We start from the raw sequence: 27,937 nt of genomic DNA, 5'->3' as shown, positions 1-27,937 counted from the left end.
GCGGTCAGGGGGCGGGGCTAGTGACTAGTATGTGGTGTCAGGGGACGACGGGGATGGGTCTCCGGGTGGGGCGGGGCTTGATATTGGGGAAGAGACGTCAGTGGGCGGGGCGCGGTATCCAGGAGAGGCGTCGGAGGCCAGGCGAGGTGTCCGGGGAGGATGTCCAGGGGGGCGGGGCTTGGTTGCCAGGGGGCGTGGGTTGCCAAACCGGGTGAGGCGTAAGGGGGCGGGGCTTAGTTGCCAGGGCGGGGAATAAGTGGGCGGGGCTTGGTGTCCATGGGCGGAGGGCGAAGCTTCAGGGGACAGTGCTGAGTGTCTGGGAGTGAGGTCGAGGGGCGGGGCTACGTGTCCCGTCGTAACGTCAGGGGGCGGGGTTCTCAGCGCAATGGCGGCGGTGGTGGCCGCTCTCGGGTTGCAGCTGGAGCGAGCGGCGGCGGCTCCCGCTCGCGCTCGAGCAGGTACGGGGTGGGCAGAGTCATGCCCCTATCACCCGGCCATTGTCAGCAGTGATGACCCATGTGCCCCTGCATTAACCCCGTCTCTCTCTCTCTGGGCCTGAAGGTTGGCGGTTGATGTCGGCCTCGGCTGAAGCCTCGATAGCCCCGGACACGCGAGAGAACGAGACGGTCTCGCCGCGATTTGTGAACCGCAACCCCCGGAACCTGGAGCGTCTGGCGCTGGCGAGGAAGGACAACGGCTGGCAGAGCACCTGGCTGAGGGGCAGCTACTGGCACCGGTGAGCACCGGACACCACATGGGACAGAACAGTACAGGCCCTTCGGCCCACCATGTTGTACTGAGCATTTATCTAACATCAACCACATCTACACACCCTGCAAATTACTGCCGTCCATGTGCTTGTCCAGCAGTTGCTTAAATGTCCCTAATGTCACTGACTTTTCTACCACCGCTGGCAGTGCATTCCACACACCCACCGCTCTCTGAATAAAGAACCTACCTCTCACATCGCCCCTTTTCCTTTCTGCAGTCACCTTAAAATTATGACCTCTTGTGTCACCCATTTCTGCCCGGGGGTGGGGGGTGGGGAAGTCTCTGGCTACCTACTCTATCTAAGCCTCTCATTAACTTGTACACCTCTATCGGGAAAAATCCACTCCATCTTCCTTCGCTTTGCCCTTGAATGTATCTGTCTGCTTCCCCCTCTTCCAGCTTCTGCCCTCAGTTTGTCAACAGCATTCCGATACAAAGTTAAAAATCACACAACACCCGGTTATAGTCCCAACAGGTTTAATTGGGAGCACTATCTTTCGGAGTGCCGCTCGTCCTTCTTCAGGTGGTTGTGATGAAGGAGCGGCACTCCGAAAGCTAGTGTGCTTCCAATTAAACCCGTTGGACTATAACCTGGTGTTGTGTGATTTTTAACTTTGTACACCTCAGTCCAGCAGTGGCATCTCCAAATGATGAGCATTCAGATAGCAAGTCAAAGAGTCATAGAGATGTACAGCATGGGAACAGTCCAACTTGTCCATACCGACCAGATATCTCAACCCAGTCTGGCACCTCCCAGCACGTGGCCCATATCCCTCCAAACCATTCCTATTCGTATACCCATTCATTGCCTTTTAAATGTTGTAATTGTACCAGCCTCCACCACTTCCTCTGGCAGCTCATTTCATACACGCACCACCCTCTGTGTGAAAAAGTTGCCCCTTAGGTCTCTTTTATGTCTTCCCCTCTCACCCTAAGCTTATTGCTCTAGTTCTGAGATCTCCTTACAAATTTGTTTCTCAATTTCTCTCTGGCTATGAGGGAGTCTATAATACAAGCACAACAAGCCCTTTCTTATTTCAGTTCCACCCAAATAACTTCCCTGGATGTATTTTCGAGAATATCCTCCCTCAGTACAGCAGTAATGCTATCCCTTATCAAAAACACCACTCCCCCTCCTCTGTTGCCTCCCTTTCTATCCTTCCTCGCATTTGTATCCTGGAACATTAAGCTGCCAGTTCTGTCCATCCCTGAGCTATGTTTCTCTAATTGTTATGATATCCCAGTCCCATGTTCCTAACCATGCCCTCAGTTCATCTGCCTTCCCTGTGAGGCCTATTGCATTGAAATAAATGCAGTTTAATTTATCAGTCCTACTCTGTTCTCTGCTTTGTTCCTGCCTGCCCTTACTGTTTGACTCGCCTTTGTTCTCAACTGTACCAGTCTCAGATTGATCTCTTTCCTCACTATCTCCCTGGGTCCCACACCCCCATCATACTAGTTTAAATCCTCCCAAGCAGCTCTAACAAATCTCCCTGCCAGTATATTAGTCCTCTTCCAATTTAGGTACAATCCATCCTTCTTGTGCAGGTCACCTCTACCCCAAAAGAGCTTCCAATGATCCAAAATTTTGAATCCTTCTCCCGTGCACCTGCTCCTCAGCCATGCATTCATCTGCTCTATCCTCCTATTCCTGCCCTCACTAGCTCATAGCACCAGGAGTAATCCAGATATTAGTACTCTCATGGGCCTCCTTTTTAAATTCCTGCCTAACTCCCTGTAATCTCCTTTCAGAATCTCAACCTTTTCCCTTCCTATGTCATTGGTTCCAATGACCTCCTGCTGGCCCCTCTTCCACTTGAGAACATTCTGCATCCCCTCTGAGACATCCTTGACTCTGGCACCAGGAATGCAACACACCATTCTGATTTTATGCTGCTGGCCACAGGACCATCTGTCCTCAAATTCTAGACAGTCCTCAAATTCAATCGATCTCTTGGAACCTGATGTACCTGTCATTGCATTAGAACTGGTCTCAGTACCAGAATCTTGGCTGTTTGCTACGTTTCCCTGAGAATCATCAACCCCACATGTTCCAAAACAGCATACTTATTTGAAATGGGGATAGCCACAGAAGACTCCTGCACTAACTGTCTCCCACTCTTACCTTTCCTGGAGTTAACCAATCTATGTGACTGTATCTGCATCTTTTCCCTCTTCCTATAACTGCCATCCATCATGTCTCCCTGCTCTTGTAAATTCCTCATTACCTCGAACTGTCTCTCCAACCGATCCATTCAATTTGAAAGGATTCTTAATCAACGGCATATATTGCAGATATAGTCCTCAGTAACCCTTAAACTCTCCCTGAACTCCTACATCCGACAAGAAGAGCATATCACTCTACTAAAGGCCATTTTTGCTTTTAGTCTACAGACACAGAAAATAGCACTGTCTTATTCCTCTACAAAACACTGCTCCAGGTTAAATTAATACTTGTGGCTTATATTTTAAGTTTAATCAAGAGGCATATCTCAAAAAAAATAATAAAACACCAACTCTACTCACAACTGCAGATTTACTGTAAGGCCATGCTTAAAATATCCACTTACCTGTTTCTGTGCTGTCCCCTCTCCCAAACAGGTTCCTCCAAGATTAGTTGTGAATTTCACTTGTTTGTTTTCCCAGATGTATTCCAATGTCCAGTGATTCACGAATTCAAACAGCAAAGGCAGTAACTGTGCAGGTTCACTGCTGTGTCAGTTTCTGCCAATTTCCCGTTTCCATTGCCAGTGGCTGTCAGCTCTTTGTCCCTGAGTTCTGCCTCTGGCCGAGTGAATGTGAAAATTCTTCAGTGAATAGTCCTCTTGTCTCAGACTTCCGAGATTCTGGGTTAGATGGGAGAGCAGAAATCTAACCACTGGTATCTGGGCTGATGTGAGAACTGTTGTACTGGAGTAGCACACTGTTGGAGGGTCAGTGCTGAGGGAGTGCCAGACTGTGTCCCTCTGTGACATCTAACTGGCTGACTGCTGTCTGAAGTCCATATTAAAGATTTCGTGACCTCCTTGGAAGAAGCACTGTGAATGCCAATCTGAATCTTTAAAACTTGTGTCCAGTTGGTGAAAACAGACAATCAGCCCGATATCACAGTGCTGTTAGTCAGTTCTTGCTGTCTGCACGTTAGTTGCTGTGTTCCCTGAGTAACCGCAGTATCTACCTGACAGTCCATATGATGTTGGAACAGAGGTCAGCCAATTGAATGTACTCTTTTGTCCGATGGGGTCATGGCTGATTTGGCAATTATCAACTCCACTCTCCTGTCTTTCTTTATAATCTTTGATCCCTTCCAGATTAAAAATCTCATCGCAGCCTTCAATATAATTAATGACTCAGCCTCGACCGCCCTCTGTGGTCAAGAGTTCCGCAGATTCACTCCCCTCTGAGAGAAGAAATTCCTCCTCATGCTTCCCTTTTATTCTGAGACTGTGCCTCAAAACTAGAGTCGAAAAGTGTGGCGCTGGAAAAACATGGCAGGTCATGCAGCATCCAAGGAGCAGGAGAGTCGACGTTCCCGGGGTAAGCCCTTTATCAGGAATGTCAAAACTAGATGGAATATTCCATCTCACCAAAATTGCGTGGAAGAAAATGGAAGACAGTTTAACGGCTGGACTCACTACTACTCATAAAAAGGCCAAAGGACTACTTGTTTTCCAAATTGCTAGCTGTAGCGCCATGTTAGCATTCATTGACTTAGAAATAAGGTCACACAGGGCTCATAGAAACATACAGTATAAGCAAAGGAGGAGGCTGTTTACCCCTTTTAACAATCCATGTGATCATGGCTGATCAGCCAACTCGGTTCCCTGATCCCATTTCATTCCTGTAATCCCAAGGACTTTATCTAACGCCTCAGAAGTATGGGAAGTGATTTTTGGGTCCCTTGCTGATATATTTGTATCATCGATAGCCACGAATGAAGTGCCAGTAGATTGGAGGGTGGCTAATGTGGTGTGATTATTTAAGAAAGGTAGTAAGCAAAAGCCAGGGAACTGATGTCAGTGGTGGGTAAGTTGTTGGAGGGGATTGTGAGGGATAGGATCTATGTGCATTTGGAAAGCCAAGGACTTATTAGGGATAGTCAACATGGTTTTGTGCATGAGAAATGGTATCTCACCAACTTAATTGATTTTTTGATGAAGTGACAAAGACGATTGAAGAAGGCAGGGGAGTGCAGTTGTGGTAAGTGGTGCCTCACAGGATGATTTGCTGCTGATATCTCTCATTTCCTTTGTCATTGATTTTTCTGTCTCTCTACTGCTTGATGCCAGGTTGCGTTTCAGGAAGAGCCAGAGGCACGTCACAGCCTGTGTAGAGGCAGCAAGCAGTCAGGGCGAGGTGGTCATCTCAGCTTCGACCCAAGAGTGGTCCATCAAGAAGCACCTATACAGCACCCGGGACGTCACTGCAGCCGAGACTGTGGGCCGTGTGCTAGCTCAACGCTGCCTTGAGGCCGGGATCGGCTACCTCCAATTCCGGGCTATCCCTTGGGAATACCGGGCAGAGTCGGTAAGTCCCGAGAACTTTAAGAGAATGAGGGTCCTGATTAGTTTAGGAGGAAAGATGGGTGACTCACTTAAACAGGATTGTGGCTGATTGCATCCGGCCTCAACTCCACAGTCCTGCCCACTGTCTTGAAACCATTACTGACTAAAAAATTGTCTACCACCTCAAATTTATTCAGTGACTATCACACTCTGGAGAAGCAAATCCCCTTATGAGAACATAGAACATAGAAAAATACAGCGCAGTACAGGCCCTTCGGCCCTCAATGTTGCGCCGACCGAAGCCTACCTAACCTACACTAGCCCAATAACCTCCATATGCTTGTCCAATGCCCGCTTAAATGACCATAAAGAGGGAGAGTCCACCACTGCTACTGGCAGGGCATTCCATGAATTCACAACCCGCTGAGTAAAAAATCTACCCCTAACATCTGTCCTATACCTACCACCCCTTAATTTAAAGCTGTGTCCCCTAGTAACAGCTGACTCCATACGCGGAAAAAGGTTCTCACTGTCAACCCTATCTAAACCCCTAATCATCTTGTACACCTCTATCAAATCTCCCCTAAACCTTCTTTTCTCCAATGAGAAAAGTCCCAAGTGCCTCAGCCTTTCCTCATATGATCTTCCTACCATGCCAGGCAACATCCTGGTAAACCTTCTCTGCACTCGTTCCAATGCCTCCACATCCTTCCTATAGTATGGCGACCAAAACTGCACACAATACTCCAGATGAGGCCACACCAGAGTCTTATACAACTGCAACATGACCTCAGGACTCCGGAACTCAATTCCTCTACCAATAAAGCCCAGTCCACCATATGCCTTCATCACAGCACTATTTACCTGGGTGGCAACTTTCAAAGATCTGTGTACATGGACACCAAGATCCCTCTGCTCATCCACACTACCAAGTAGTCTACCATTAGCCCAGTAATCCATCTTCTTGTTACTCCTACCAAAGTGAATGACTTCACACTTAGCTACATTGAATTCCATTTGCCACCTTACTGCCCAGCTCTGCAACTTATCTATATCGCGCTGTAACCTGCCACATCCTTCTTCGCTGTCCCCAACTCCACAGACTTTTGTGTCATCCGCAAACTTGCTCACCCAGCCTTCAAGCCCCTCCTCCAGGTCATTTATAAAAATGACAAACAGCAATGGTCCCAAAACAGATCCTTCTGGAACACCGCTAGTAACTGCGCTCCAAGATGAACTATACCATCAACTACTACCCTCTGTCTCCTTCCAGCCAGCCAATTCCTAATCCAAGCCTCTAATGCACCCTTAATGCCATATCTCCGTAGTTTTTGCATTAGCCTGCCATGGGATACTTTATCGAACGCCTTGCTAAAATCCATATACACCACATCTACTGCTTTACCCTCGTCCACTTCCTTGGTCACCTTCTCAAAGAATTCAATAAGGTTTGTGAGGCACGACCTGCCCTTCACAAAACCATGCTGACTATCCTTGATCACATTATTCCTATCCAGATGTTCATTAAATCCTATCCCTTACAATTCTCTCTAAGACTTTGCCCACAACAGAAGTGAGACTCACTGGCCTATAGTTACTCGGGCTATCCCTGCTCCCCTTCTTGAACAAGGGGACCACATTTGCTATCCTCCAGTCTTCTGGCACTATTCCCGTAGACAATGACGACATAAAAATCAAGGCCAATGGATCCGCTATCTCCTCCCTAGCTTCCCAGAGGATCCTAGGATAAATGTCATCAGGCCCAGGGGACTTATCTATTTTCATCCTTTCCAGTATTCCCCAGACCTCTTCCCTACGTACCTCAAGGCCATCCATTCTAATCACTTGTGACTCAATATTCACATCGGCAACAATGTCCTGTTCCTGAGTGAATACTGACGAAAAGTTTTGATTCAGTGTCTCACCAATCTCCTCCACCTCCACACACACAACTTCCCCCTACTATCCTTGACTGGACCGATACCTACCCTAGTCATCCTTTTATTCCTGACATACCTGTAGAAAGCCTTTGGGTTTTCCCTAATCCTACCAACTAAGGACTTTTCAGTACCCCTTCTCGCTGCTCTTAGCTCTGTCTTTAGATCCTTCCTGGCTACCTTATAACTCTCAATCGCCCCAACTGAACCTTCACGCCTCATCTTTACATAGGCCGCCCTCTTCCCTTTCACAAGGGATTCCAATTCCTTATTAAACCACGGCTCCTTCACAAGACCCTTTACTCCCTGCCTGACTGGTACATACTTATCAAGGACACCCATTAGCTGTTCCTTGAACAATCTCCACATATCATTTGTGTTCTTCCCTTGAAGCCTATTTTTCCAATCCACGCATCCTAAGTCATGCCTCACCGCATCATAATTTCCCTGCCCCCAGCTATAACTGTTGGCCTGCAGTGCACACTTATCCCTCTCCATCACTAGAGTAAAAGTCACCGAGTTGTGGTCACTGCCCCCGAAGTGCTCACCTACCTCCAAGTCTAACACCTGGCCTGGTTCATTACCTAGAACCAAATCCAGTATAGCCTCACCTCTTGTTGGCCTGTCTACATATTGTGTCAGGAAACCCTCCTGCACACATTGGACAAACACCGACCCATCTAACGAACTTGAGCTATAGCTTTCCCAGTCAATATCTGGGAAGTTAAAGTCCCCCATAACAACCACCCTGCTACTTTCACTCTTCTCCTGAATCATCCTGGCAATACTTTCCTCTACTTCTCTCTGACTATTAGGAGGCCTGTAGAAAACTCCGAACAGGGTGACCTCACCTTTCCTATTTCTAACCTCCGCCCACACTACCTCAGATGGCAAGTCTTCCTCCATCACCCTTTCTACTGCTGTAATATTATCCTTGACAAGCAATGCCACACCTCCCCCTCTTTTACCCCCATCTCTGACCCTACTAAAACATTTAAACCCTGGAACCTGCAACAGCCATTCCTGTCCCTGTTCTACCCACGTCTCTGTAATGGCCACAACATCGAAGTCCCAGGTACCAACCCTCGTCATGTCTGTTATTAAACGTGCCACATGTTAAGCCTAAAACGATGACCTCTCATATGAACGAGGACCGTAAGGAAGCCACTCAGCTCCTCCAGCTTACTCTGCCGTTCAATAAGGTCATGGCCGATCTGATTTTAACTTTGACTCAATGTTGCAGTACATCCTCCCAAATCTTTCAGCCTCTTAACCTACATTGCCCCACAAGGGGAAACATCTTCTCTGCGTCTACTTTGTTAATCTCCTTTAGCATCTTACAAACTTCAATTAGATCTTGTGGGTGAATTACCACAAGCTACCTTTAATTTGGCTACTTACTAAGGAATCTCCAAGACAATCCAGTCTTAAAACAGAGGAACCTCTATTATCTGAATGAGTTGAGCGAGCACCTTCTCGTTCGGATCGCAGTGCTCTACCAGACAGTTTGTTTCAATCAATAATTTTGATGAGTCTGCTATTTGAACAAACTAATCTTTGCATTCTGCAAATTGCAGGTTAAACTGAGAAGGACTTAAACCCTTAACATCACATAAATATATGAAATCCCTGCATTAAGCAAGGTCCTGAACAGCTTCTACAATCACAAGAGCATTTATCAAGTTTCTGTGAACTCAGTGTCACAGTAGGAAATCAGAAGCACTGCCTTGCGCATGTTTACTTTCTCGGCAATTTATTTCAAGAACTGCCCAGTAAAGTGACGGAAATAAAGCACACGTTTGAAAAGGACTGTGTAACTAATCCTTACGTGAAACCAAAAACTCCACTCATTGTTGCTTGAGGTGATTGTGTTTCTTTGATTTTGCCAGTGTTTTCACATGTTCTTCAGTACAGGCAATCCAAATTCACCTACCTCTTTGATGTAATATTTTTATTAGACCTTGAGACCTTGTTCGGATAATCCAAAATACAGATAATTGAGGTTAGTCTGTACTTAATCTTTATTGCACGTGGCAGCCAAAATAAGGACCTCCGGTCAGCGAGTTAGGCCTCACAACCCAGCTTGGGTATTACCTGATTCATGGTGGAATTTAGCTACGATTACGACCTACAATGTCTGTCTTTGAATGTCCAGGGTATCATCCTTGTACAGTGCCGTTCTTCAGAGTTCTGCTGCTGAGGAATCCTGAATCTGAAATCTTCTAGAATTTTCTGCCTTGTGATGTGACATGATTGATGCTCCTTTAGATTTGTTCATCCACAATATTGATTCTGGAGTATTCAAGTCTTTGGATTGCCTTCTTATTGGGAGTAGCTTTTCTGTTCCTTGTTACACTTGATGCCAACTTTCTATTCAAAACATTGCATGTTGTGCCAGTAACCCCTTCACTTCAGTACATCCCTCATGCAGGGAATATTAATTACCTATTAGTCACAAGACAGCTGGTTGTCAAACAATTAACTTTGCTAACCCTGGAAACGGGTTATTTATGTTGCTTTGACTCCTTTTTCTCCCAGGGATGGTTAATTGGAATGTTGCCTTTAATTCCTTCATAACAACTTCTCCTTGTCCCTTACATCTCAGGAAACAGTTCAAGTCTGCAGTATCGCAATCTTCTAAACTGAGTTTTAACCTGGGATAAAAATGGGAGTTTGTCAGTCCAAATAGCAATCACAAAACCCTGGAATAATGAAAGAAAGTTTGTGGGGGAGGAGGAAACAATCAGAATTTTTTTAGGCTCATCGATTGAGGTAGGAATCACAATCCCATAGGGATAGTTGTCTGGGAGAGGTATTACAGAAGAAGAGGGTAGATTTGATTGGAGGAGAAGAATCACTGCCTCAGGATTGGGCAGAGAAGGGACAGCTACCCTGTGGGGTAGAGAGAGGGAGGGCAGCAAGGGGCTATCAGCGAACAAGCTCACCTCATCTCCATCTCTCTGTGCTCTGTAGGTCCAGCGATTCCGCTCTGCGCTAAAAGACAGTGGGCTGATCCTCAGCGAACCACGGAGAGTGTACCAGTCGATGCATGGGAATTTGGGACCGAAGGTGAGATGGGGCAAAGGCATCGCAACAAGTTCCTTTCGATTCCTAAATAAAGCAAAAGATTCTGTCTGACTTCAGAACTCATTCTTTTCACGGGTTGTCATAAGGGATGCGGGGTGAGGGTGCAGGCTTCACACACAGCAAGATGATCCCAGATTGCTCCATCTCCCTACCATCAGCCAAGGTTTATTCTGAGATCACTGATCTTATCTGCTGGGGGACTGACTGGTATCCTTCCTATTCCTGTGTAACAGGATTGAGGAACTGAATGATCTCCTGTTCCTGTGTTACAAGACAAGGGGAGTACTCAGTGAATGATAGGACACTAGGAAACTCAGAGGAACAGGGGTCTTGCCCACAGATCCCTGAAGGTGAAGAGACAGATTAGTAGATAGCTAAGCATCCGTGACCATTTCCATTTAGAAGGACAAGGGCAGCAGATACATGGAACCCCAACCCCTCAAGTTCCACTCCAAGACACTCGCCATCCTGACTTGGAAATATATTGCCATTCCTACACCGTCGCTGGTTCAAAATCATGGAATTCCCTCCCTGAGGGGTCTACCTATATCTCATGGACGACAGCAATTCAGGAAGGCAGCTCATCACCAACTTCTCAAGAGCCACTGGGCACTGGTGATAAATGCTGGCCAGCTAGTTATGCTCATGTCCCACAAGTGACTAAAAAAAATTCCATTCCACTGAGACTGTTCCAGAAAATGAGAGATTTCACCAATCGCCTCTTAATCCTGGGGATGCAAAAATCATCACAAATTTGGGATTTTAATCCCTGCAGCACCTTGGCAGTGATTTTCTTTCTGGACACCATTATGTTCCTGTTAGAGTAAAGCTGGTAAATGCCGGTACAGTGGGTGAAGACATAAAGTCGCAGAGACATACAGCACAGACTTCGGTCCAACTCGTCTATGCCAACCAGATACCCTAAATTAATCTAGTCCCATTCACCAGCACTTGGCCCATATCCCTCTAAACCCTTCCTATTCATATACCCATCCAGAGGCCTTTTAAGTGTTGTAATTGTACTAGCCTCCAACAATTTCTCAGGCAGCTCATTCCATACATGCACCACCCTCTGCGTGAAAAAACTGCCCCTTTTAAATCTTTCCCCTCTCATACTAAACCTGTGCCCTCAAGCTTTTGACTCGCCCAACCCGAGGAAAGTACCTTGTGTATTTACCCTATTCATGCCCCTCATGATTTTATAAACCTCTGTAAGGTCACCCCTCAGCCTCCAGGGAAAATAGCCCCAGTGTATTCCACCTCTCCTTATAGCTCAAATCTTCCAATCCTGGCAACATCCTTGTAAAACTTTCCTAAACCCTTACAAATTTCACAACATCCTTCTCATAGCAGGGAGGCCAGAATTGCGCACAGTATTTTAATAATGGCCTAACAAATGTCCTGTACAGCTGCAACATGACCTCCCAAAGTCTATACTCAATGCACTATGCAATAACGGCATGTATACCAAATGCTGCCTTCATTGAGGCTCTGTTTGAACAAGTATAAGGAGGCATATGTTAGGTATAGACAACTGGGATCAAGTGAATCCTTTGAAGAGTATTTCAAGAGAGATAGATAGGTCCATTATTAAGAGGGAAATCAGGGGACAAAAGGAGATGAGATAGCCATGGCAGATAAGGTTAACAATAATCCAGAGATTCAACACATATGTTAAGAGCAGCTAAGGAAAAAATAAGGCACCTTAAAGATGGATGAGGTTATCTTTGTGTGGAACCACAGATGATGGCAGGCTTACTAAATTTTGTGCCAGTTTTTACTGTGGAGAAACATGAAGGCGAGAGAACTGAGAATAAATATTGATGTTTTGAAAAGAATCCACATTACAGAAGAGGAGGTGCTGGAGATCTTAAAAACACATAAAGGTGGATAAATCTCTGGGACCTGATCAAGTGTATCCCAGGACGTTGTGGATAGACAGAGAAGAAATTGTGGGCCCCCTACCATAGATATCTATGGGGCACTAGAGGACTGCAGGTCGATTAATGTGCCTTTATTTAAAGAAAGGCTCTAAGGAGAAGCCAGGGAACTATAGACCAGTGAATCTGTCATCGGTGCCACATGGAGTTATAGAGTCATAGAGATGTACAGCACAGAAACAGACCCTTCGGTCCAACTCATCCACGCTGACCAGATATCCTAAACTAATCTAGTTCTATTTGCCAGCACTTGGCCCAGATCCATCTAAATGCCTCCTATTCCTGTGCTCATCCTGTGCCTTTTAATGTTGTAATTGTACCAGCTTCCACCACTTCCTCTGGCAGCATATTCCATACATGCACCACCCTCTATGTGGAAAAGTTGCCTCTTAGGTCCCTTTTAAATATCTCCCCTCTCACCCTCAACCTATGCCCTCTAATTCTGGAGCTCCCCCATCTCAGGGAAAATACCTTGTCTATTTGTCCTATCCATGCCCCTGCATGATTTTATAAACCTCTATAAGGTCACCCCTCAGCCTCAGATACTCCAATGAAAATTGCCCCACCCATTCAGCCTTTCCCTTTTGCTCAAACTCTCTAACCCTAGCAAAATCCTTGTAAGTCTTTTCAGAACCCTTTCAAGTTTCACAACATCCATCTTATAGCAGGAAGAGCAAAATTGCACACCGTATCCCAAAAGTGGCCTAACCAAGGTCCTGTACAGCCGCAACATGATCTCCCAACTCCTTTACTCAATGCTCTGACCAAACACCACCTTCACTATCCTATCTACCTGCGACTCCACTTTCAAAGAACTATGAACCTTCACTCCAAGGTCTGTTTGTTTAGCAGCACTCCCCAGGACCTTAGTGTTAAGTATACAAGTCCTGCCCTGATTTGCCTTTCCTAAATGCTGCACCTCACATTTATCTAAATTAAACTCCATCTGCCACTCCTAAGCCCATTGGCCCATCTGGTCAAGATCCTGTTGTAATCTGAGGTAACCTTCTTCGCTGTCCACTACACCTCCAATTCTGTGGTCATCTGCAAACTGACTAACGACACTTCACATCCATATTATTTATATAAATGACACAAAGCAATGAACCCAGCACCGATCCTTGTGGCACACTACTGGTCACAGGCCCCCAATCTGAAGGCAATCATGCGTCAGCACACTATCTTCTACCTTCGAGCCAGTTGTTGAAGAGATTATAAAATATCATATTTATAAAAATAAAATTATAAAATACATTGCATTTGGAGAGGTAAAGACAGATTAAGGATAGTCAGTATGGTTTTGTGATTGGGAAATTGTGTCCCATCAATTTGATTGAGGTTTTTGAGGACGTAATTAAAAGGATTAATAAAGGTAGAGCATTAGATGTTGTTGACATAGACTTTAGTAAAACCTTTGATAATGTTCTACATGGTAGACTAATTAGTATAGTTAGATCACATGGGATACAATTGGATACAAAATTAGCTTGACAATAGAAAACAGAGGAAGATTGTAGAGTTGTTTTTAGACTGGAGGCCGGTAACCAGTGGTGTTCAGCAAGTTTCGGTGCTGGGTCCACTGCTGTTCATCAAAACGATTTGGATCAGAGGTTGTTGACTTGCTTGTTGGAAAGTTTGTTTGCAGACTTTTCAACACCGTATTAGGTAACATAACCAGTCCATCTCCCGTGAAGCGTTGGTGTTCTGTCCTGGTTGTTATTTATGTCTCCCGGTTTGCTGAGGTGGGTTGTTTCATATCTGGTTTTGTTTCTTAGTTGTTGGTGTATGGGGTATAATTCTACATGTTTGTTCATGGAGTTCTAGGTTGGGTGCCAGGCCTCCAGGGATTCCCATGCATGTCTTTAGCTTGTCCGTGGATAGGTACATGTGTCCCAGTCAAATTGGTCTCCTTCTTTGTCCATGTGTATGGACACAAGTGATAGTTGATCATATATCTTGGTGGCTAGTTGGTGTTCATGTATCCTGATGGCTAGTTTTTTTCCAGTGTGCCTTTTGTGGCAATCTTTCCATGGTATTTTGTATATAATGTTGATTCTGTTAGTTGCAGGTATGGGATCCTTTATGCTCATCAGTAGCTGTTGTAGCGTAATTGCTGATTTGTGGGCTACCATAATACCTAGGGGTCAGAGTAGTCTGGTGTTTGTTTCAGAAATGTCCTTGACGTATGGCAAAGAAATGCACAGAAATTCCTGAAGGTCTGGCACTCAACCTGGCATTCCATTAACAAACATTTCGAGTCAGATCCCATATTCCAACCACTAAGAAACATTACCAGAAATGTTACCACCTACCTCAGCAAACACACAAATATCAAGTGGGAAGAACACAGGAAATGGGTGGCACAGTGGTTAGCACTGCTGCCTCACAGCGCCAGCAGACCTGGGTTCGATTCCCATCTCAGGTGACTCTCTGTGTGGAGTTTGCACATTCTCCCCGTGTCTGCGTGGGTTTCCTCCGGATGCTCCAGTTTCCTCCCGCAATCCAAAAATGTGCAGGTTAGGTGAATTGGCCATGCTAAATTGCCCGTAGTGTTAGGTGAAGGGGTAAATGTAGGGGAATGGGTCTGGGTGGGTTGCGCTTCGGTGGGTCGGTGTGGACTTGTTGGGCCAAATAGCTTGTTTCCACCCTGTAGGTAATGTAATGTTATGACATAGCTCTGGAGTAGTGAGGACTTAAACTTGGGTTTTCTGCCTTTGAGGTAGGACACTCACACTGCACCACAAGTGGCCCCTCATTGACTCTACTCCAGAAGCTAGGAGGTATAAGATTTATATTCCTTTACAGGGAGTGTAAATGTTACTGACTAGGCCCATAGGGTAGTTATGAGTCAGCTACATTGCAGTGGGTCTTTAGTGACTTGTAGGCCAGGCTAGATAAGGATGACTATGAAATAAACCTGATGAAGGAGCAGTGCTCCGAAAACTAGTGCTTCCAGTTAAACCTGTTGGACTATAACCTGGTGTTGTGTGATTTTTAATTTTATACACCCCAGTCCAACACTGGCATTTCCAAATCATTACTAAATAATCATTAGTGAACCAGACGTGTTTGATTTATATGACAATCAGCATTATTTACATGGTTGATTTTGGACTTGCTTTTTATTCCAGATTTTTACTGAATTTATATTATGCCATCTACCATGGTGGGATTTGAACCCATGTCCCCAAAGCATTAATGTAGGGTTCGAGAGTATTGATGTGGTGAGAATATCAATATACCATCATTTCCTCACATCTCCATATTGAACAATACTGCCCACACTGCTGTTGTGAAACAACATGCTCAAGAATAGAAATGCTGGATTCTGGGACATTACTTTTAATCTGTGATTCAATATCTTATTATAAGGCTTTTTATTTTAATTTTTAGTATGTAGATTTCTTATTTTTGATAGAATCCTTCAGATATTTGTGTGTGAGTAAATATTTGCCTCTTAAATCCACAAACTCTTTCCCACATCTACAAGGTGTAAGTCAACACAGTGATGGAATACTTCACTTACGTCAGATGAATCCTCCTCCAACAAGAATCAGAAAGCTGGATGTCATACCAGGCAAAAAGCTGCAGCTTCAAACTTAAAGCAGCAGAAAGCAAGTTTATAAGACAAATCAGCACAAATTTGTTCAAGAAATGAAATATCAGGCTCTCATTAGTGTTAGGAGCTCTGTTGTATTTGAAGAGACGTGGGACAGAAATACACTATGGTCAGTGTGATATTCACACAAAGGGAAATACACATGAGACTGTGTGTGTGTGTGTTTTGTGCAAGTGCCCAGCAAAGGGAAATGCAGGCAACAATGGTGTGTGATGGTTCAAAGTGTTAACAATTCGGAGACATTCCCAAGCATAAATCACAGGAACAAACGCACATGACTACAGCTAACAACAAATGCATTCATCAGTCTCTATATTCTTCAGCATGTTTAGTGCTTTCATAATCTCATGTTTAGAGTGATTTGGATACACACACCCTCCCACAGACACTCATAACCCGCCCCCCCCCCCCACCCACCACATGCACACATACACATATAAGTTTGTGGGGTGAAATTGTACTTGCAGAATTACATTTTACTTTTCTCAAACACTGCGTGAATCCATGTAAGATTCTGTAAATATGTTTTTTAGATTAGAATCAGTTTGACCATTGTGGCACAGACAGCCTCACAGGGAGTTAACACCTTCAAGACCTTATCTGGGCCGACATGACACCAGTTGTTAAAGTGCACTTGAGAATGTAACTTTTTAAAAAAGGTTTTGCAATTTACATATGAAATAAGTGAAACTAACATGGTCATTCTAACAGATGACAGACTTAACAAACGTCTGGGTCTTTTTCAATATATAATTTCAGTTACATCACACTGTAAACTTTTGCTATAAACTGTGTCTTACAACCTTATTCTCCACAACCTAGTGCTTCTAAATAAACCTGTTGGACTATAACCTCGTGTTGTGTGATTTTTAACTCCTATTTAGAGGTCACAGAAGTGATTTTATTTAATGCTCAAATCTGTAACAAGTACATAGACTTTAATTTCCATTATATATTCTCCTGTTGATACCAGAAACGCAGAATGTTTGTGACTTGTTGATGAACCAATCACGAATGTAGAACAGTAGCATTCTCACTATCAGTTTGTACATTTTCACTTGTGTAATGACCCCACTAGTCTGAGCGGAGAATTCTCTGAGACACAGATAGTGGGTACTTGGCTCGATCAGATGGTGGGACCTGCTCCAGTTGAATAAGTCCTGTATTATTTATCTTTGCCATAAATGGATTCAAGGTATAGTCATTGCACTGATACTGAGTGGGAATCTGGGATACTTTACACCCAAACCCAGGAACACTGAGCATAAATGTCTGTGTCCGTCGGCAGGCCAGACTGAGCCGGGATAATAGTCTAGTGATAACTCAACTGAGGCATCATCTCCGGCTGCACCCCCTGTTGCACCATTATTCTCCCTAGTATTCAGGACTGAATATCGATTTGTTATGAACCAGACCAAACCCCCTCAAAATATATCAAAGAGATAGCCTCGACCCGAATTTCTACCTTATTTGAAGGCAAGTATAAGGTACTGCATTCCAGATGTGATTCAATTGGTCCACATAGGGCTTTAAGCAAAACATGTTTATTGTTATAATACAGTTAAATAAAATGATACAAAAGAAGAATTGGCATAACTCTATTGTAAAACCTGATAAAATAATATGTTTAATTACTAATCATCGACTATTCCAATATAGCAGCATCTCATAAACACACTCTAGGCGAGGGCAAATTCAATGCAACAGATTTTTCTCATGGAATATCTCCCTTCCAGACCAGGAGAAAGGAACACCAGAACAATTGAGCAGCAGAGACAGACCTTGGGCTTTTTGCTGTAGCGTAGAGGGAGCTGTATCTACACCAGCTTCACTAGGCAACTCTAAATGCCAACTGAACAAGTCTGCACAGGAACAGGCCCTTCGGCCTACCAACACATTTTGCCCTTCCATACTAAAACTGTCTTCATTTAAGGATCAGTATCCTACAATTCCCTTCTTATTCATGTCTTCATCCAGGTGCTTCTTGAATGCTGCTAATGTGTCTGTTTCCACCACCTCCTCTGGCAGTGTGTTCCGGGCACTCACTACCCTTTGTGTGAACAATTTGCCTCGCATATCTGTTTTAAATTCCTCCCTCATCCCATACCTTGAACCTATGTCCGCTAGAAATTGACTCCTTCACCCTGTGAAAAAGCCTCATACTTTGCACTCTATTCATGCCATTCACAATCTTATAAACTTCAGTCAGGTTGCCTCTCAACCTCCTACATTCTAGTCTATCCAACCTTTCTTCATAGTTAAAATGCCCCATACCAAGCAATATCCTGTAAAACTTTTCTGTACTCTTTCCAAAGCATCCACATCCTTCTGGTAGTATGGTGCCCAGAACTGTACGCAAAATTTCCAATGCAACCTAACTAAAGTTCTATAAAGCTGCAGCATAACTTTCCTGTCCTTATATTCAGTGCCCCTTCCAATGAAGGCAAGCATGCCATAGGCCTTTATTACTATCTTATCCAGCTGCATTGTCATCTTTAGTGATCTATGGACCTGCACACGGAAATCCGTCTGCATATCAATACTCCTAAGGGTTCTGCCATTCACTATATAAATTCATCTTAAAGTCACAGTACCAACACAAGTTGTAAATGAGATGTGCTTGGAGATCTCCTCCTCTACTTGCCTTGTCTTGGTTGACAGGCTGAAGTTGTGTTCTTGTGAATAGAGGACACTGAAATGTAAATAATTATTCAGGTCTGGCTGCAGTCTATAGGAAAGACCTATTCTGTTATCAGAGAGGTTGATAATCAGGGACAATAATATATAAAATTCGAGGACAGGCACAGATGATTCTTTACGAATTAGAATTAGAATCCTGACAGTATGGAAACAGGCCCTTTGTCCCAATAAGTCTACCACTGACCCTCTGAATAGTATCCCACTCAAACCCATTCCCCATCACTCTAATGCACCTAACCTACACTTCACTGAACACTACGGGCAATTTAGCATGGCCAATTCACCTGGTCTGCATATCTTTGGGTTGTGGGCAGAAACCCACACAGACACAGGGAGGACATGCAAACTCCACACAGACAGTCGCCTGAGCCTAGGATTGAACCTGGGTCCCTGGTGCTGTGAGGAAGCAGTGCGAGCCATTGAGCCACCATGCTACCAGGGTGTGTTATACTCAGAGGGCAGTGGGTGTTAGGAACACTATTTGAAAGTGTGGTAATTCTTATCACAGTTATATAACACCTCAGATACACACCTGAGAGATCACAACCTACAGACCAAGAGCTGGAAAGTGAGACAGGGGCTCCACCCCTTTTCCAATCTGCACTGATGCTTTGGGCCAAATGGCTTCCTTCTGTGCTGTAAATGTTCTCTATTTCTGTATTCTTCTCCTCGCTGGAGAGCCTGAGCCCTAGATTTGTAGCTGGGCACCTGCCGTTCAACCATGTCCTACTTAATGTGTCACCAGATACTGGGTCAGTTCCCAGGACTGAAACTGGAGTCTTGGTCCAGACCATATCCTGTAGATCTTTTTGTACATTATCCTTACATACCTGATCATTCCTTGATATCTGTAACATGGCTCAGTCATGCAGATGGATTTACATTTCATATCAATGTTAGTTTTGGTTCACCAGTGACACTTCTTTCTGAAACAGAGGACTGTGTATTATAAATCCTGTTAGGTTCCAACAAATACATGGCAAGGGAGAAGATTTAGAACAAAGAACAAAAGAGAAGGAAAGCACAGGACCAGGCTTTTCAGCCCTCCAAGCCTGCGCCAATCATCATGCCCTAACTAAGCTAACAAACAAACCTTCTACCCTTATTCTGTCTATATCCCTCTATTCCCTCCCTATTCATGTGACTATCCAGATGCTTTTTAAATGTTGCCAATGTCCCTGCTTCCACCACCTCTTCTGGCTCCTACCACTCTCGGCGTGAAAGGCTTCCCTCGCACATCTTCCTTAAACATTTCCCCCTCTCACCTTGAAACTTCAACCCGAGGAAAAGCCTCTACTTATGCCTCTCATAATTTTGTAGACCTTGATCAGATCTCTTCTTCGCCACCGTCCTTCCAGTGCAAACAATCCTAGTCTTTTTAACCTTTTGTCATAGCCAATGCCCTTGAGACCAGGCAACATCCTGTGAACCTTCTCTGCACTCCTTCCAAAGCTTCCACATCCTTCTGGTAGAGTGACTGTAAAAAATGCACACAATACTCCAAATCTGGAATATATAAAACAAGGGTTTTATATTGCTGCAACATGATTTGCCAGTTCTTGTACTTGACGCCTTCTTAATTTAACCTTTACCTCTTCACGATACACCATCACTATGGAACTTTGTGTGCTTTTCCTCCCAACCTAAAAGTGAATAATGTCTAAGATTGTTCTGTTGAATCATCTTGTGAAAAATCAAAACTGCATTATATACGTAAGCTTTACCCATCCTCAATTCAAATCCCCACAAGCTTCTACACAAATCTGTTTAATCTTTCTTGTCAAATGTTTTAAACAAGTCAGACAACATCTTGTCAACTGGCAATATTTAATTAACACACGAACATAATGAGCATGGATAGCACAGTGGCTCAGTAGTGAGCACTGCTGCCTCACAGCACCAGGAACCTGGGTTCGATTCTTGCTTCCGGTGACTATCTGCATGGACTTTGCACATGCTCCCCATGTCTAAGTAGGTTTCCTCCCACAGTCCAAAGATGTGCAGGCTGGGTGGATTGGCCATGTTAAATTGTCCACGGTGACCAGGGATGCATCGGCTTGGTGGATTAGCCATGGAAAATGTGGTATTACAGGGATGGGTGAGATTCTGTTCAGAAGGTTGGTGTGGAATCCATAGGCCGAATGGCCTGCTTCCATGCTGTTGGGTTTCTATGAAAGTGTAATAAATTACATATTGAGTATATCAACAATTAATTTTAAAAATTAAAGTTGCTGGATAACTGTGATTTAAACAACACAATTAATTGTGAAGAAAATAACACAATGAGTGAGAAAAAACCGATGGCTCAGTTATTCTGATGGCATCAGAAATCATTCATTATATTACAAATTACATCCTGTTCAGAAACATTTCTAGGTGCATGTCACTGCACAATACCACAGGAGTACAGCAAACATGAGATCTATTCACTGGTCCCTGCTTCCTCAGGTTTGCATCCTCAGGTCGATCTGTTTCAAAATTAAGTCTGCTAAGTACAAGATGTTAATTTTCACAATGATGCCAGTCTGGTTCCCTTGCTAATGCAAGAACCATAGGCAGAGGAATCATAAAGTCATTCAACAAGGGAACAGACCCTTCAGCCCAACTAGTTCATGCTAACCATGTTTCTAAACTAAACTGGTCCCACATTCCATATGTTTGGCCCATATCCCTCTAAACATTCATTATTCATGTACTTACCCAAATGTCTTTTACATGTTGTAACTGTCCCGCATGTACCACTTCCTCTGGAAGTTCATTCCACAAATGAAACACTCTAAAAAAAGACATGAGAGGCAACTTTTTAAAAAAAACTCTTTCTCCTCTCAGCTTAAAAGCGTGCCTCTCATGTCTTTGAAATTCCCACCCTAGGGAAAAGGCACCCAATCTATACCGCTCATGATTTTATAGACCTCTTTGTAAGGTCACCCCTCAATCCAGTCGAAAAAGTCGCAGCCTATCCATATAACTCAAACCCTCCATTCCAGCGACAACCTGGTGCATCTTTTCTGTATCGTCCCAAGTTTAATAATATTCTTCCTATTACAAGGGAACCAGAAATGGACACAGTACTCCAGAAGATGCCTCACCAACATCCTGTATAACCTTAACATGACATCCCAACTCCTATACTCAAAGGAGCAATGAAGCCAAGCGTGCTAAACAGGGTGCTTAACCACCTTGTCTCTATGGGACGCAAACTTCAAAACGTTATGTGCTTGAATCCCTAGGTCTCTCTGTTCTACAAGATTACCTAAGACCCTACTTTTAATTGTGTAATTCCTGACCATGTTTGTTTTACCAAAATGCATTTATCCAAATTAAACTGTCTGCCAGTCCACAGTGCATTGACCCATTTGATCAAGATTTCTTTGTAGCCTTGGATAACCTTTCTCAGTGTCCACTGTCACGTGCAAACGTACTAATCATGCCTTCTATATTCTCATCACAATCATTTATTTAAATGACAAACAAAAGTGAACCCAGTACCGATTCCTGTGAAACACTGCTGGTAACTGGCCTCCAGTCCGAAAAAACAACTCTCCACTATCACCCTCGGTCTCCTGTTGTTAAGCCAATTTTGTATCCGTTTGGCAAATTCACCCTGAATCCCATATGATCCAACTTTACTAATTAGTCTACCATGCGGATCCTTGTCAAAAGCTTTATTAAAGTCAAAGTAAACAATGTCTACCACACTGTCCCTCATTAATCTTCTTGATTATTTTCTGAAAAATCTCAATCAAGTTTATGAGACATGATTTCCCTTGCATAACACCAAGTCATTAAACAGTGCCAATGCTCCTTCATACCAAGGAGCAGCACGCCCATTCGGCACATGCCCCATTTCTTCTTTCGGTCTGCAGATCCATCCTGGCTACATAAATCTCAGAAACCTGCCAACAAGGCTGCTTTCTCTCGATCTCTGAGTAACTCCGGGTATTTGCTGGTGGGCCCTTTCTGATGGTGGGTCCACCTACAGATCCTGTCTCCAATCCGGTTCCCTTCCTGGAAGGAACATCAAGCATGAGCATGAACCCCGGAATATCGAGTGCAACTATCAGCATGCCACTGCAGCCAGACTCAGCATCACCCTGGCTCCTTCCCAGAAATAACCAGCAGGATTTCAATCTGGAGTGCAGCTGCTTAAAGGGAAGGGGCAGGAAATAAGGCAACAACATTCACATGGTGAGAGCAGCTTATAAAGTGAAATGCTCATACTGTCACACACAACCTTGGTCTGGTTCCTGTTGCAACACTGAGCCTCTCTTTCTAGATGGACTGAACAGATTCTCCTGCAGTCTGAAACAGATTAAAATAATAAACTGAGTGAACAAGAGTAAAATACAGGAAAACTGGAGTTATTATGCTAATACTTCATAGCATTGACCATAACCTTGACTTAATCCAATTTTATTTATTACGTAAACTAACCCAAAACTTTTCAGATCTGTTGCATACTCCTCAGACCATTATCAGCTGACAGCTTGTGGGGACAGATTTGTCTGTGACAGTGTATGATGCCAGGTTCAGAACTATTAGTGACCAGTATGTGCTGAAATTGGAGGCAAGATTATCAATACTAGAATCTGAGAGACTGACACCCCATCGTCTGGGGTTCAGAGAGAAAAATATCAGGAGTCAGAGTTTTTAAAAAAAGTGTTTATTGATGACAGTATTATGCATAATAATAATGATATACAGCATTTTTAAAACACCACTTCACAGATGACCCCAGTTTCTGTATTTTACAAGCCATGTTCCTCAGAACTGCAGACCCCAGTTTAATTCCTGAATCCGCCAGTACATTATTCATCGGGTTCAGATTCATCAGCGATTGGTTAGTTCCGAGGGCAGAGGTGAAGTCCTTGACACAGAAAACTGAGAGCCTGACAGCTTTCAGCCTGGGAATCAGAGCGAGAAGTAACAGGAATCAGAGGAAACCCCTGGTGTTTGTCAAAAAAGTGATTGCAGGAACTATTAAAAATGCACAGTGCTTAATATTAACGCCACTGATGACATAAATAATGTGCAGTTGTAATAATAACCTTATTACTGACACTAAAACTGTAATGTTTATTAAAAACACCTACCGATTCCACTTATGATTAATGTAGTCATTTCGAACAACAATTATTATAAACATTTTCAGAAAGTCTGATATTCAAGTGTCTGTATTTTACAATCCTGATTCTTCATAACTACAAACAATTGCTTCAATCCTGAATCTCCCAGTTTATTCTTACCTAGGTTCAAATCCATTGGTGACTCACTTTAACAGTGAGCAGAGGTGTGATCCTCAACATAAGGATCTTTGATAGCACTATGATCAAGGGGAAGCAATGGCCTAGTGGCCATTTGACTATTGACTATTAATCCCAGAAACCCAGAATAATGTTCTGGGCACCTGGGTTTGAATACTGCATCAACACATGGGGAATTTGAATTCAATTTTTTTAAAAATGATGACCATGAAACCATTGTCAATTGTTGGAAAAACCCATCTGGTTCAGTAATGTCCTTCAGGGAAGGAAATTCACCATCCTTGCCTGGTCTGGCCTACATGTGACTCCAGACCCACAGCCATGTGGTTGACTCTCAACTGCCCCCTGAAATGTCACAGACTGATGCTTTCAGAGTGCAGTTGAGAGTCTAGCAATCCACTTAGTTGTATCAATCACTAGAAAGTCACAACAAAGAAATGAAACTGGATGGACCACCTAGCATCAACCTTGGAACAGGAAAAGAAATGGCAAAAACACAAGCAGTCCTGTTGATGACGCAAAGTCCTCCTTACCAACATCTGGGGGCTAGTGCCAAAATTGGAAGAGCTGTCTCAAAGCTTAACATAGTCATTCTTACAGAATCATACATTACAGATAATACCCCAGACACCACCAGCAGGACAGACCCAGCAGCAGTGGCGACACAGGAGGATACAATCGGGAGGAGTTGCCCTGGGAGTCCTTGACATCGACTCCAAACCCCATGATGTCTCTTGGCTTCAGGTTAAACATGGGCAAGCAAACCTCTTACTGGTTACCATGTCCCGCCCTCCTTCGGCAGATAAACCAGTACTGCTCCATGATGAACAACAAATGGAGGAAGCACTGAGGGTGGCAAGGATGCAAAATGTACTCTGGGTGGGGGATTTCAATGTCCACCACCAAGAGGGGCTTGGCAGCAGCATTACCGATCAAACTGGTTGGGTCCTAAAGGATATGACTGCTAGATTGGGTCTGCAGCAGGTGGTGAAAGAACCAACAAGAGGGAAAAAAATCCTTACTAATCTGCCAGCTGCAGAAGCATCTGTCCATGACAGTATAGGTACAAGTGCCCACTGTCCTTGTGGAGACTAAATCCCGCCTTCACATTGAGAATAACCTCGATCGTGTTGCTTGGCACGATCACCATGCTAAATGGGACAAACTTCGAACCAATTCAGCAGCTCAAGACTGGGCATCCATGAGGTGCTATGGGCCATCAACAGCAGCAGAATTGTACACCAGCTCAATCTATAACCTCATGGCCTGGTATATCCTCCACTCAACTATTACCATCAAGCCAGGGGATCAACCATGGTTCAACAGAGAGTGCAGGAGGGCATGCCAGCAGCAGCATCAGCCATACCTAAAAATGACGTGTCGACCTAGTGAAAATACCAACAGGACTACTTGTGTGCCAAACGGCATAAACAGCAAGTGATAGAGCTAAGTGATCCCACGACCAACGAATTAGATCTAAGCTCTGCAGTTCTTCCACATCCAGTTGTGAATGGTGGTGAACAATTAAACAACTCACTGGAGGAGGAGGCTCAACAAATATGCCCATCCTCAATGATGGAGGAGCCTAGCACATCAGGGCAAAAGATAAGGCTGATGATTCGCAACAACCTTCCAGTGGTCCCCAGCATCACAGATACCAGTCTCCAGCGAATTTGATTCACTCCATGTGATATCAAGAAACAGGTGGAGGCACTGGATACTGCAAAGGCAATGGGCCCTGATAACATTCCAGCAACAGTGCTGAGGACCTGTGCTCCAGAACTTGCCACTCCCTTAGCCAAGCTCTTCCAGTACAGTTACAACACTGGCATCTACCCTACAATGTGGAAAATTGCTTAGGTCTGTCTGTACACAAAACGCAGGACAAATCCAACACGGCCAATTACTGCCCAGTCAGTCTACTCTCCATCATCAGTAAAGTGATGGAAGGGGTCATCAACAGTGCTATCAAGCAGCATCTGCTCAGTGATTCCCAGTTTGGGTTCCACCAGGGTCACTCAGCTCCTAATCTCATTACATCCTTGGTTCAAACATGGACAAAAGAGCTGAATTCCAGAGAGAATGTGAGAGTGACAGCCCTTGACATCAAGGCCACATTTGACCGAGTATGACATCAAGGAGCCCTGGCAAAACTGTAATCAATGGGTATCGCGGGCAACACTCCAGTGGTTAGAGTCATACTTGGCACAAAGGAAGAAGGTTGTGGTTGTGGAGGGTCAGTCATCTCAGCTCCAGGGCATCTCTGCAGGAGTGCCTCGGGGTAATGTCCTAGGTCCAACAATCTTCAGCTGCTTCATGAATGACATTCCCTCTGTCAGAAGGTCAGAAGTGGGGATGTTCACCAATGATTGAACAGTGTTCAGCACCATTTGTGACTTCTCAGATACCGAAGCAGTCCGTGCTCAAATGCAACAAGATCTGGACAATTTCCAGGCTTGAGCCAACAAGTGGCAAGTAGCATTCGCGCCACACAAATGCCAGACAATGACCATCACCCCTTGACATTCAACGGTATTAGCATCACTGAATTGCCACCTTGGGTTACCATTGACCAGAAACTCAATTGGACTCACCACATAAACACAGTGGCTACAAAAGCATGTCAGAGACTAGAGGTAATGTGGCGGGTGACTCACCTCCTGACACCCCAAAGTCTGACCATCATCTACAAGACACAAGTCAGGAGTGTGATGAAATATTCCCCACTTGCCTGGATGGATGCAGCTCCAACAACACTCAAGAAGTTTAACACCACCCATGACAAAGCAACCCACTTCATTGTCACCGCATTACAAACATTTGATCCCTCCACGACCGATGCTCAGTAGCAGCAGTGTGTACTATCTACAAGGTGCACTGCAGAAATTCATCAAAGATCCTTAGCATTTTCCAAACCTATGACAACTTCCACCTAAAAGGACAAGGGCAGCAGATACTTGGGAACACCACCACAAGTTCCCCTCCAAGCCACTCACCACCTGGATTTGGAAATATACTGCAGTTGCTTTACAGTTGTTACATCAAAATCCTGGAATTCCCTCCCTACTGGCATTGTGGGTTAACCCACTGCAAATGGACTGCAGCGGTTCAAGAAGGCAGCTCACCACCACCTTCTCAAAGGCAAATAGGGATGGGCTATCAATGCTGGCCAGCATCGATGCCCAAGTCCAACAAATGAATAAAAAAAAGCTCTCTCCTTGAAAATCCTGGGGTGGAGTCCATCTGGTCCATGTGATTTTTCCACCATCAGACATTTAAGTTTTTCTAGCACTTTCTCCTTGGTGATAGCCATGATATTCAGCTCTGCTCCCCAACTCCCTTGAATCTTTGGGATGTTACTCGTGTCTTTAACCGACTCCCTTGTCAGATCCACACCTCCCCCAGCAGCACACACCCTTCCCACCAGCACCTTCCCCCGCCACCACAAGAAGTGCAAAACCTGCGCCCACACCTCCCACCTCACCTCCATCTTCGGCCCCAAAGGATCCTTCCACATCTAAAAGAAATTTACCTGTACTTCCATAAATGTCACATACTGTATCTGTTGCACCTGATGTGGTGTCCTCTACATCAGGGAGACAGGACACCAACTTGCAGATCGCTTCAGAGGACACCTTTGGGATACCTGCACCAACCAACCCCACCGCCCCATGGCTGAACATTTTAACTCCCCCTCCCACTCCATCAAGGACATGCAGGTCCTGGGCTGCCTCCATCACCAAATCCTAATCTCCCATTGCCTGGAGGAAGAATGCCTTATCTTCTGCCTTGGGATCCTGCAACCACATGGAATTAATGTGGATTTCACCAGTTTCCACATTCCCCCTCCCCCCACTTTATCCCAGTCCCAAGCCTCCAACTTGGCACCGCCCTCTTGACCTGTCCATTGCCTTTCCCATCTGTCTGCTCCATTCCTCTCCGCGACCTATCACCTACTATCCACCTTCATCTACCTAGCACATTCTCAGCTACCTTTCCCCCAGCCCCAATGCCTCCCTGCCCATTTATCTCTCATCACCCCCAGCCCACAATCCTCATTCCTGATGAAGGACTTAAACCCGAAATGTCAATTCTCCTGTTCCTTGGATGCTGC

At 44.5% G+C, this 27,937-nt stretch overlaps 1 protein-coding gene across 1 annotated transcript; it reads left to right on the top strand.

Moving 5' to 3' along the window:
- The first annotated feature begins 369 nt into the window (after positions 1-369).
- On the top strand, positions 370-16,710 carry LOC140486126 (large ribosomal subunit protein uL18m-like). The gene is made up of 4 exons (XM_072584774.1): positions 370-458; positions 562-736; positions 5,061-5,298; positions 10,187-16,710. Exons 1-4 carry the CDS (start codon positions 386-388, stop codon positions 10,349-10,351), a joined length of 651 nt encoding a protein of 216 aa, XP_072440875.1. The 5' UTR covers positions 370-385; the 3' UTR covers positions 10,352-16,710.
- Positions 16,711-27,937: the final 11,227 nt, after the last annotated feature.

This window comes from Chiloscyllium punctatum, chromosome 15 (genome assembly GCF_047496795.1).
Source record: "Chiloscyllium punctatum isolate Juve2018m chromosome 15, sChiPun1.3, whole genome shotgun sequence".
Classification (NCBI taxonomy): Eukaryota; Metazoa; Chordata; class Chondrichthyes; order Orectolobiformes; family Hemiscylliidae; genus Chiloscyllium; species Chiloscyllium punctatum.
Note: the sequence above shows the minus strand (reverse complement) of the source record. Positions and strands in the feature narration are given on the sequence as shown.